Genomic DNA, 12,370 nt, shown 5'->3' with positions numbered 1-12,370 from the left:
CTGTCTCACAGTCAAGTTACAGCCTAACAGACATACACAGAAACCATATTTTACAATGTTTCAGACACCACCACCAACCTTGGATACGTCCTGTCCTGCAGGTTACCCTGGGAGTCCTCATCACTCAAGAAATCTCATGGCACCAGGTCAAACACTGGCAAGGAAACCTGATGTATTTTATATTTGATATTTTAGATATTTGAAGTGCAGGACTGAACTTAGAAAGAAATTAGAAGAGCAAAAAGGGGGCAGAAGGACGTCGAGCAGGATTTGAAAGAATCCCAAGATATTTTATAAATACATTAAACAAAAGAGTTTAACTAGGGTCAGAGTAGCGCCAATTAGGGACCAAGGGGGCAACCTGCGTGAGAAGCTTCAGGACATTGGAAAGAGTGTTAGATGAATACTACTTCTTTTCCAAAGTGAAGACCGAAGAGAAGGTGGAATTGAAGAAAAGGAAGTACGAGGAACTTGCACAGTTTGACGTAGGATATGAAGAGGTATTGGATTTGAAAACTGGCAAATCCCTGGCTCGGATGAAATGCACCCCAGGCTGATGTAGGAAGCAAGATAGTAAAGTTTTGACAAATTTTTAAAGTTTCTCTCTGGAGAAGTGCCAGAGGACTGGAGGACGGCTAGTATGGTTCCTTTTTTTTTTTAAAAGGTCGATAGGAGATGAACCGGGAAATTACAGAACAGCGGGTTTCATATCAGTGGCAAGGAAACTATTGGAAAAAATTCTGAAGGACCAAATTAATACAGACTTGGAAGGGTAGAGGTTAATTAGGGATAGTCAAACTGGTTTTGTCAGAGGAATGTTACGCCCAACAAATTTTTTAGAATTTGTTGGAAGTGTGATCACGTGTTTGTATGAGGGATAGTCCAGATGAAGTCATTTATATGGATTTTGGCAAGGATTTTGATAAGGTTTCACATGGGAGACTTTTGAAAAGGTTCAAGAACATGGAATTAAGGGAAACTTGGCAAGATGGATCAGAAACTGACTTAGCAATTGGACCACAAAGGGTAATGATAGAAAGCTGTTCGAACGACTGGAGGCCGGTGTTCAGCGGTGTACCACAAGGATCAGTATTGGGAACCTTATGGGTTGTTATATTCATAAATTACATGGATGAAAATGTGAGGAAAACACTCATCAGATTTGCAGATGACACGAAGATTGGTTGAGTGGTTAATAGTTGAGGACGACAGTTGTATGTTTCCGAAAGCATATTTGTTAAGTGCATTCCAAGAGAGTTTCTTGAAACAGTATGTGGATCGGCCAACCAGAGGAGGGGCCATACTGGACTTTGGATTGGCTAATGAACCTGGTCAGGTGACTGACTTTCCAGTGGGAGAACATCTTGGAAACAGAGATCCAAACATCTTGAGTGTAAAGATTGGTATGAACAAAGATGCATCAGAACCTTATGGCATGGTACTAAATTAGGGGAGGGTAAACTGTCAGGGGCTAAGGAGTGTTAATTAAGAGGAGTTATTGTGTCAGACAAGTCTTCATTTGTTTAAAGACCTGCTTATCAGAGTTCAAAACCTGCATGTTCCAGTGAGGAGGAAGGAGAAGGATGGCAAGGTAAGGGACCCTTGGATAATGAGATTGATTGTGAACTTAGTCAAAAAGGAAAAAAGCAGCTTATGTAAGCTATAGAAAGCTAAAATCGGACATGGCCCATGAGGAATATAAAGAAAGTAGGCAAGAACTCAAGCAGAGAATTAAACTGGTCAATGCTGACCATGATGCCCGTTCAGCTAGTTTCAACTGCCTGCATTTGGTCCACATCCTTCCAAACCCTTCCCATCCAAGTACCTATCTATATGTTTTTTAAATATTGCTACTGTACCTACCTCAACCACTTTCTCTGGCAGCCCATTTCACACTCATACCACTCTGAAGAAGTTGCCCATCATGTCCTTCTAAAATCTTTCCCCTCACCTTAAATCTATGTCCTCTAGTTTCCAATTCCTCATCCCTGGGGAAAAATGGCTATATGTAATTGTCCCATCTATGCTCCTCAATTTTATAGACCGTAATAAGGTCACCCTTCATTCTCCTCCATTCCAAGGAGGAAAATCCTATACTGGTGAACCTCTCCTTATAATTCAGGCCTACTCGTCCTGGCAACATCTTTTGTAAGTGCTCTTTGCACTATTTCCAGTTTAGCTAGGTCTTTCTTATAACAGGGTGACCAAAACTGCACATAATACTCCAAGTGTGGCCCCACCAATGGCTTGTACAACTGTAACACAACGTCCCAATTCCTACACTTAATGCCTCGATGATGAAGACCAGCATGTTAAATGCCTTCCTCACCACCCTGTCTACCTGTGACGCTGCTTTCAATAAACTATGTACTTGTACTCCTAGTTCCCTCTGTTCCACATTTCTCAGGACCTTACCATTTACGGTATGAGTCCTACCTTGGCTTGACTTTCCAAAATGCAACACCTCCCAATTATCTGTACTGAATTGCATTTGCCAATCCTCCGCCTGCTTCCCCATCTCATCAAATTCCCTCTAATTTTTGATAGCCTTCCTCGCCATCAACGATACCTCCTAATTTTGTATCATTCGCAAATTTAATCATTCCTTGTATATTCACATCCAGATAATTTATTTAAATAACAAAACAGTTCCAGCATCGACTCCTGTGGCACACCACTAGTCTCCAGATAGGCCTCCAGTCCGAGAAACCATCTTCAACCATCACCTTCTGCTTCCTACCAATCAGCTAGCTCTCCCTGGATTGCATGCAACCTAATCTTCGTGACTAGCCTACATTGCCAGACCTTATCAAAGGCCTTACCCAAGTGCATATAGACAACATCCACTGCCCTACCCTCATCTATCCTCTTGGTAGTGACCTTACCCCTTCTCTTCTTTTACTGCTTTTTTGTTGGAATGCGGTATGAAGGCTTGTGTGTTATAGTGAAGTTTAGTGATGGCTCAGGTCCATGACCTGACAGATGGTGGCGAGGTGCCTGGAGAGCCTCAAGTGGGACTCTGGAAGCAACACAGGTGAGATGGCTGGTGGAGGGGTGAGCAAAGGAACCCGATAATCAGTTGTTACACTTGCAGAGGCCATTGGCATTCAGGGGGTTTCAGCCCAGCATCGAGTGGCCTGGGTTTCCTTTGGGCGACTTGTGCAATGTTTTCCTTCCCAGGACTGGCGACAAGATTGATCCTTGGGGCAGATTCTGGAGAATCTTGTGGCTTGGGATTCCAACTGGCATGGATGACCTGTTTCAGTGGCAGCTTTTGGTCCAGTATTCCAGCAGCCCAGCATAGTGGACTCTTTCTGAGCCCAGGAGCCATAAATTGAACTAAGATGTACTTTGTCGTTTCTTTTAAAAATCTATGCCTAGTTATTAATATAGGCACTATGGTATGGTGACTTAAAACACTTTTAATTTGTGAAAAAAAAATGACTATAAATACTCTATTCAAAGGTGCACCCTCTCAGCAATATTTCACTAAATTCAACACACGCCACCCACACTGCTTTATACTAGATTCACCACTTTACTCATACGTTGCTTTGTACTAGCTCCTCCCAATACTTCAATGGGAGACTGACTCACTGCACATTAGTCCCGTCTGGTTACAATACTTTTTTTTTTATTACTATCACCCTTCCACTTCCATCCAAATCCTGTGCAGGTTCACTGCAGACTTGGTTTCTCAGGGAAATGCATCAAGTACCATCGGCCGCAGCAATATCCAAAAAATGGAAGCTCCATTAGAGAAGGAAACAGACGCAATACAACATTAGCTGATGCTATTTTTTTTTTAAAAAAAGAACATTGTGTGGTAGTCACCTTTCTGCATGTTCAGTTTATCTTCACGGTTGATCTTAGCTTTGCACATGCACCTCAGTGAGCACTTTTCCAGATCCAAAACATGGATGGAGTAGCTTCAGCTACAGACACTTCCTGCAGTCACTCTGGACACCAAGTAACACAAAAGGTGCATTCTAACTAGCTAAACTGCCATGCCATGACCGACTCAATTACTTGTTTATGTTTACCTCCTTTTGCCTGAAAACTACCGAATATATACTAGGAATCTTAATATATGTTTTAAACCTTAAACACTACTTGATCTGAAGACCAGGTTTCACTTTGAAGACTGTATAATAGAAACCTCATCGTACGTTGGTCTTCTGCACCTCAAATAGCGAGCTTGCACTGTCAATTTGGATTGCTTTTCAAACACAGCCTGCACATGCCACCCACAGGTTCAGCTCTCTCTGCTAACCAAGCAACTCTACAAGCTGCTGTGATGAGATGCAAACCCATGCTCAGAGTATAATCTGGATTAATAGGCCAGTGATATCACCACCTTCTCCCCAAACAGAAGCACTGGGACATTTCACAGAGGTAGAAGCAGCCTAATTCAAACAGGTCACCTAAATGCTGGTCATTCAGTGTAAGACTTAGAAAAGTGGCAATTCCAAATGCATTTTTTCTTCCTTATTAAAGATCACAAGCATTTTTCCCAATGATAGATATTAGATTAATTGGCCTAGTTTCCTGCTTTCTGACTCTCTCCCTTCCTGAACAAGGGTGCCAGTAGCTATTTTCACCTGCTGGAACCTGCCCCACGGAAACAGCAAGTTCCAGAATATGTTAATCAACATCTCCAATACCTCTGCAGCCACTTCCTGGTCATCAGGTCTTGGTAACATGCCTACCCTTCAGTCCTATTATTTTGTTCAATACTTTGTTCCTAGTCATAGAGATGTACAGCACGGAAACAGACCCTTCGGTCCAACTCGTCCACTGACCAGGTATCCCAATCCAATTTACTTCCACCTGCCAACATCTGGCCCATACCCCTCCAAACCCTTCTTATTAATATTCCCATCCAGATGCCTTTTAAATGTTGCAATTATAGTCACCTCCATCACTTCCTCTGGCAGCTCATTCCATACACGTACCACCTTCTGCGTGAAAAAGTTGCCCCTTAGGTCTCTTTTATATCTTTCCCCTCTCACCTTAAACCTATGCCCTCTAATTCTGGACTTCCCGACCCCAGGGAAAAGACTTTGTCTGTTTATCATATCCATGCCCCTCATGATTTTATAAACCTCTACAAGGTCACCCCTCAGCCTACGACGCTCCACGGAAAACAGCCCTCGCCTATTCAACCTCTCCCTACAGCTCAAATCCTCCAACCCCTGCAACATTCTTGTAAATCCTTTGTGAACCCTTTCAAGTTTCACAACATCCTTCCGATAGGAAGTGATAGACACTGCTGCAGGATTATTCCTTCCATCAACACCTTGTTTATCTGTTATCATCTTTGGGATGTTTATATAGTGTCCTCCATCATGAAGATCAACACAAAAATATTGCTTTAAATCATCCCCCATTACACTGCTTCCCATTATTAATGCCTCAGCTGCCTTGTCCAAGCGTCCCACATTTACTTTAGCTAAATTTTTTCTTATATACTGGAGAACTTTTTGTTTGTCTTTTTATATTTCTTGCTAACTTGCTTTTGTAATCAACTTTCTCCATCTTTTTTTTAGTTATTCACTTTCTGGCTCCTTAAAAAATGTTCCCAGTCATCTGGTCTACAACTACTTTGTTTTGCCATTTTGTAATGCCATAGACCTTGATTGGAATGTCCTTGACTGTCTTTGTTAGCTACAGGTGGTTTCATCCTTATCATCAAATCCTTCTTTTTGACCAGAATAATGTTTTGCTAAGCGTTATGAAATATCTGCATAAATTTCTGCCATTGCTCAGCTACTTGCCCTTTAATCTATATTTTCAGCCTGCTTTAGACACCTTTCCTCCCACACAGATGCCCTTAAGGGAGGATACTGCTTTGACAGTTACTTTCACACAAGCTGCATTTTAAATTCTATCATTTTGTGATCACTACCCTCCAAAGATTTAATAGATTTTTCATTGTTACATATTAACAGATCTACATAGGTGTTCCAGGTAGGCTTTCCAATACAGTTCTATGAAACAATCCCTGATGCACTCCAGAAATTCATCCTTCACATTACCTTTGCCTGTTTGTCAACTCAATATGCAAGCATACCCCACCTTGTACGTTTTGACTGCTCTTCTGAAAAGTCAAGTATCATTTATCAAGTTCACACTCCTAGTCACACTGGAGCTACGTATCTGTAACACGTACCAAGTCATGCTCATTTATTCTACGTGTGCCTTCAACTCCACTATCTTGTTAGAAATGCTGCATACGTTCCGATAAAAGAGCCATATGTTCAAGATAGCTCCCCTTTGCAGAATTCTTCTTCCTCATTGGGAAGAGTCAACCAAGGTTAACCTGGGCAATCAAGGACAGTAGCAAATTGAAAAAAAAGCAATGTGGCAATGATTAGTAGTAAGCTAGAGACCTGGTAAACTTTGTTTTTTCAAAGATCAAAGAAAATAAACTTGGAGTATAAACTGAGTATTAGAGGACAGCAAGTGGTCCCTGCAACAGGCCCACTCCGACCCACGCTTCTGTTCTTATGGGTTTTTTTAAAAAACCTTTTTACCATTACCACTTACTCTGGTTTTAGCTCGAGTTGAACTCTTCTGCATATACTTTATATCCCTTCCTGTCACCCTGATCATCATTCACTCTTCACAATCCTGCTGCCTTGAACTAATATTTATTTTTGATTCTATAAATTGACCTTCACCTGTACACCCCACACCGCCCTATGACTAAATCAGCATACAGCCCCATCTACAACACTAGGTCCGTGATTCACCAGGACATTGGTCCCAACTGGTTCAAATGAAGTCTGGCTAAAGTGAATGACCACCTCTTTTCACTGTACTAATACCTGTGCCTCCTGAGTTATAAACCCATTTCTCCCAGCAGAATCTCGGAGCCATACTTTCACTCTCTAATGTTATTTACCTTAAGCACATGGCTCAGGGAGGAATCTAGGGGTACACTACCTATATGGTTCTGCTTTATCGTTTTGCCCTGAATTGTTTGTAATCATTCCAGATAATCTCTTTTTAAGGCCTAGATAGGAAATACAAAACATTTTACAGTCTATCCTTACATCTTAAGCCTCATGAATCCCAGTTTTTACCTGATGATTCTGCACTGTGTCTCTTCTATGCAAGAGACTAGTCACCAAGGCACAGTGCTTATAACTGAACACAGTACACCATCATGAGAAATGAACAAGGTTCAGTAAAACTGTAGTATTTCTTCACCTCGAAATACAAAAGGGCAGCAGTCCCTGAAACAGAATATACGTTAGACAGCTTGAACCTCTTAAATACACCACACTCACCAAAAGTAAAACAAAGAATTCCAGATGCTGAAGATCTGAAATAGAAACAGAAATTGCTGGAGAAACTCAGCAGGTCTGGCAGTGTCTGTGGGGAGAAAGGAGAGTTAACATTGAGTCCGGTAACTCTTCATCAGAACTGATGACCAGTGTGATGTCTGACACTCACCAAAAGACTGGCTCCAGACTGAAAAAGATTATATGGATACAGGATACGCTCATAGTGAGATCGAAGAAGTGAGCCCAATGCTTTTCCAGGTGGATATGCCATCTTGTGCGCTATCTTAGACCATCGCCGTTCCTTACAAACGATTTCAAATCCACCTTCTTCTGCAACAAGCTGAAAAGAAACCAGAGGTCCACAAAGCATAAACAGCCAAAATAAAAATCACTGCACCAATTAATGTTATAATGACCAAAGTATACCTGGACATGAGAGCTACAAAAACTTTTAAATAGGTCACTCAAAATTCAGAAGTTTTCTGTCTCCCCATCTCCACCTGCTCATCTCTCACTATAGTATCTGCATCACTTACTTTTTTATTCAATACATTTAAGTCTTGTTTCTACATTCTTTTAACTTTCAAATTTCTCTTTCCATGCATTTTCTATTAATATTTTAGATGCAAGGGATGAAAGAAAAGCCAGAACACTTAAGTAGAAATAAAAGCTGAAAATACCAGAGCTCAGAGGGGAAAAAAATTCATGTTTTTGGTCTAAGACCTTTGAGTAAGCAACTTTGTGCTGAATGTACTCGCTCAAATGTACTTGTTCCTTAAAATTCATCTCATTAGATTTTATTTACAAATTGTCTACCTAATCCTGCAACACAATCCTCAGTTTTTAAGCAATTTTGTTACACCTCTTTTCCTTTTGTGTTAATACACATTTTGAAATTGTACTCCATTTGCTCAAGTACAAAACATCTACTGAAATCAAATGTCTAAACGTATAGTAGTTGGAGCAACAAAACTACAAACAATGGTAGGAGTTGCTTACCACAGATGACTGATGGGCTATAATCTATGGCACTGTATAAATCTGAAAGTTAGAAATTAAAGTAACAACAATAATGCAGTAATCATATGTTACTTCAATCTACTTATTCATGCTTAGATCTAATGAGAACTAACATGGAGGACAAATTCCTAGAATGCGCATAAGATGGTTTTCTGAGAGGAGTATGTTGAGGAACCAACAGAACCAGCTATTTTGGAACTAGTATTATGCAATAAAAATGAAAAATTAATAATCTTGCAAAGAGAGAACCTTTGGAGAAAATAGTAACCATAATATCCTACTTAGGCAGCAACATTTGTAACAAGTTGTTCAGAATCTACATTAATGATTTGAATATGTGCACCAAATGTACTATTCCCAGTTTGCAGATGACAATACTCATTATAAAAAAAAGGTGCGTTGTAAGTATGATTGATGCAATGGTGCAAAGAGAATTTGGACAGGCTGAGGAAGTAAGAACATGACAGATAGAGTATAACGTGGATTAGAGCAAGACAGACCTGATGGGGTTTGTTGAGCAAAGTGAAATCATTATGATAGAGATGGAGACAAGTGCACATTCTTAAGACATGTACTTCACCTCAATGTCAGAGATATAATAAATCTTACCTTATTGAGTAAAAACAAGTCCAAGATCTTCCTTTCTACATGTGGAATTTTTAACGTTGAGCCCTGCAACTCCCAGAATTTTGCTATCTGGTCGAGAAAATTGAGCTTTACTCTGGTCTGAGCCTGCAAACAGATCAGACAATTATTCTATTCTATACAGATTGCACTTTAGTTTGTGCCTATTGGACAATGCACTAACTTTCACTTATAAAATACACATCTCAAATGAAAAACTCACATACACTTAGTTATGTATGTAAAAAGATGTCTGTCATATTGTATACAAGATACATGAAACAAAGAGAAAACATAGAAAATGAAACTTTACATAGCATCCATTTTCAGGATAGCATAAAATGCTTCAAAGCCAGTTGAACAATTCCATTGCAATGTAGAACACAGATTACTTACACACAGGACAATCAAAGTTACAGCAAGAGTGTCAGTGACTAGGAAATATGTTAACCGAAATATCGAGCTAGGGGCCAGGACTCAAGTAAGGGAGGGGCAGGGACCAGGAAACTTTGAAAACCGGTATGCAAAACCTCAATACAAAACCATATTTCAAAGAACCTATCACACAAGGCAATCAGTACTAATGGGTCTAAAACCCTAATTCACAAACAGACCAAAATGACAACATACCTCTAGTTCGTTCAGTCTCTGAATTCGTGGAGTGAAGTGCAGTTTGTCAACATCACAAGCAAAGGGCGGCTGCCAATTCTACAACAAAAGAGGAGGTTCTGATCTTCGATCTCAACTTCACCCTCTCCCTCCCACCTCTGCCTATTTACCTTTGCCAGCACCCCCTCCCCATACCCTTTCACCCACCGCTCCCTTTAACCCACCCACCTTTCACCAACCCTCCCTCCCTCTTTCACCCCACCACACACCCCTAATTCCCCCCTCCCACCTTCAAACCCACTGTTCTCCCACCCCTCTCATTCCCTCCCCTACCATTCCAACCCTGCCTCTTTCACAACCCCCAACACCACTCTTCCTCACACACCACTCCCTCCTCCTCCACACGTTCTGCCATGCCACCCCACCCCTCCTCCTTTCCCTGTACCATCATCCCCTGCCCGCCACCCCCCCCCCCCTTTCTTTCTCCATTACTCATCTAACACCTACCTACACCATCTTCCACCTTCCCTCCCCCTCCCTGCTCTCACACAAAGGAAGTCCCGGCTGGATCCGCCATATTGAAAACTTTGCTGCCACCTCGGAAGTTTGTGCAGGCTCCGATGGCCAGGTCTCCGCCAACTTCCCTCCCGGCGCCCATCCCGTCGAGAAAGGCCGTGTTCCCCCCCCCACCCCACCACAAGAGGAGCCTCACCTGTGGTGGACGGACTTTACAGATACCGGTTTTCTCGGCGATGGGCCGGATCTTGCTGATAAATCTAAAGGGGTCGGCGAACTCCTCCGGAGTGGGTTCGAAGACTGGGCACTCGGGCGGGGGGATGAACTCCACCGCCGGGTTCATGGCGCTGCCAAACGGGGGACTCAGTGCGATGGCGTCCCGGCCTCGATCGACGGTTACTGGCGGTTCCGTGTCGCGGCGCCCCGGCCGCGCGCGATCCGCAAAGTGGCGGCGCCCCGGCCTCGTACGGATGTCGGTGTCACGGCACCCCCCCGGCCTCACGCGGTCTGTGGTGTCGCGGCGCTCCGGCCTCGAGCCGATCCCCAGCCTCTTTTTTTTTTCCGTTGCTCCTTCTCGCTCTGAAACGGCGCAGCACCACCTCCCACTCCACCAGCTCCCTCCGCGTAGCAACCAGTCCGCGCGAATACACCGCCGGCGCGCCACAACGCACAACGTATAACCGCCCCGAAACGAGCTCTGCCCGCCCGGCATCGACGCCGCAACACAATTAAGGTCTGAAATTGAACCGAGGAAACGTGGTGACCGTATGTTTATATCAAGCGCATTGATACAGCACTTCAATAGGTGAGGCTCAGGCTAGCTCCGGCACTCTTTGTTTAAAAGCCATTCTCCTCGGCGGTGATTGGCTGCTGATGGCCAGGGGCCCTGAACTGGAGTCTAAAGGAAACTAGAAACAGGCTCTAAACCTGGGGTGTGAGGTTCTGTGGCGCAGGCTACCTGGTTCCACACCCCTAGATCTCTCCCAGTTCTCCCTCACCCTACCCCCAACCCCTCTCTCCTTGCCCCATACTTCTCGACATCCCACACCTCCATTTCCATCCCCCCAACTCTTCCTTCCCCCAACCTCTAACAATCTTATACCTCTTTACCCCACACACCACCTCCCCTTCCCCTTTCTGCCCCATAACAACTCTTCCCTCCCCATACCTCTCCACATCCTACATTTCCCCCCCCCCAAAAAAAAATACATGCCCTTCCCTGACTTTGCATTCCCCCATCCCTAACCTCAGGATGTTCCAAAGGACTGTCCACACATTGAAATAATCTCGAGTTCTTGGGCAAGAACTTTAAAAACTAAAGGAAAAGTAATATTAAGATGGACAGCAAGAGCTTCTTTAAAAGGATAATAAAGAATATAGGAGGAGAAAGTGAGGTCTGCAGATGCTGGAGATCAGAGCTGAAAATGTGTTGCTGGAAAAGCACAGCAGGTCAGGCAGCATCCAGGGAACAGGAGAATCGATATTTCGGGCATAAGCCCTTCAGGAAAGAAGAAGGGCTTATGCCCAAAACGTCGATTCTCCTGTTCCCTGGATGCTGCCTGACCTGCTGCGCTTTTCCAGCAACACATTTTCAGCTCTAATAAAGAATATATACAAGGGAACTGAGAATTAAAAATGAATATATGAGGCTGTGGAAATAATGATTGGGAATCATGTAAGTCTTCACAGTAGAGGATACTAATAGAGTCCCAAACTTACTAAACATTCAATTTGAAAATGACAGTTAACTGTATTCATTTCATATCACTAGAGGAAACTAGTTTTACAGAAACTAATGGGACTAAAGGTTCATAGCTCTTCCTACCTTCTCCAATTTTTGTTTTAGGATACATCCGATCAGGCCCAAGGCACCTGAGCTATTAGAGGAAGTAGCAACAGAGATAGTAGGTGCAGGGGTAGTAACCTTACAGGAATCTTTAGATTGTGGAAAAGTCTTAGAGGATTCAAAAACTGCCAGTTAACCTTTCTTTAAAAATACAAAAGACAGGTCTGTTGTTGGAGAAATGTTAGAGTATTATAAAGGATGTAATAGCACAACATTCAGAATGATCATGCAGAGTCAGCATAGCTTCATGAAGGGGAAATCATGCCAAACAAATTTACTAGCATTCTTTGAGGGTTCAGTTCCCGCCTCAGGCGACTGACTGTGTGGAGTTTGCACGTTCTCCCCGTGTCTGCGTGGGTTTCCTCCGGGGGCTCCGGTTTCCTCCCACAGTCCAAAGATGTGCAAGTCAGGTGAATTGGCCATGCTAAATTGCCCGTAGTGTTAGGTAAAGGGGTAAATGTAG

At 42.9% G+C, this 12,370-nt stretch overlaps 1 protein-coding gene across 2 annotated transcripts in view; it reads right to left on the bottom strand.

Annotated features, from left to right (window-relative positions):
• Positions 1-10,654, bottom strand: part of LOC122563341 (lysine-specific demethylase 5B-like) — a 232,156-nt gene extending 221,502 nt beyond the window's left edge. The window contains exons 1-4 of one of the 2 annotated variants that reach the window (XM_043717092.2): positions 10,258-10,654; positions 9,567-9,644; positions 8,922-9,044; positions 7,462-7,632 (exon numbers count right to left, since the gene is read on the bottom strand). In XM_043717092.2, coding sequence (XP_043573027.1) covers positions 7,462-7,632; positions 8,922-9,044; positions 9,567-9,644; positions 10,258-10,404 — 519 coding nt within the window. In that variant the 5' untranslated portion in view covers positions 10,405-10,654. The remainder of the gene's footprint in view (positions 1-7,461; positions 7,633-8,921; positions 9,045-9,566; positions 9,645-10,257) is intronic. The other variant, XM_043717091.2, reaches the window with a different exon arrangement.
• Positions 10,655-12,370: the final 1,716 nt, after the last annotated feature.

The sequence above is a fragment of the Chiloscyllium plagiosum genome, unplaced genomic scaffold, assembly GCF_037043375.1.
Source record: "Chiloscyllium plagiosum isolate Xiang-an unplaced genomic scaffold, Cpla_swu_hap1 HiC_scaffold_26, whole genome shotgun sequence".
NCBI lineage: Eukaryota > Metazoa > Chordata > Chondrichthyes > Orectolobiformes > Hemiscylliidae > Chiloscyllium > Chiloscyllium plagiosum.
The sequence above is the reverse complement of the archived record's forward strand: the minus strand, read 5'-3'. Positions and strand labels throughout refer to the sequence as shown.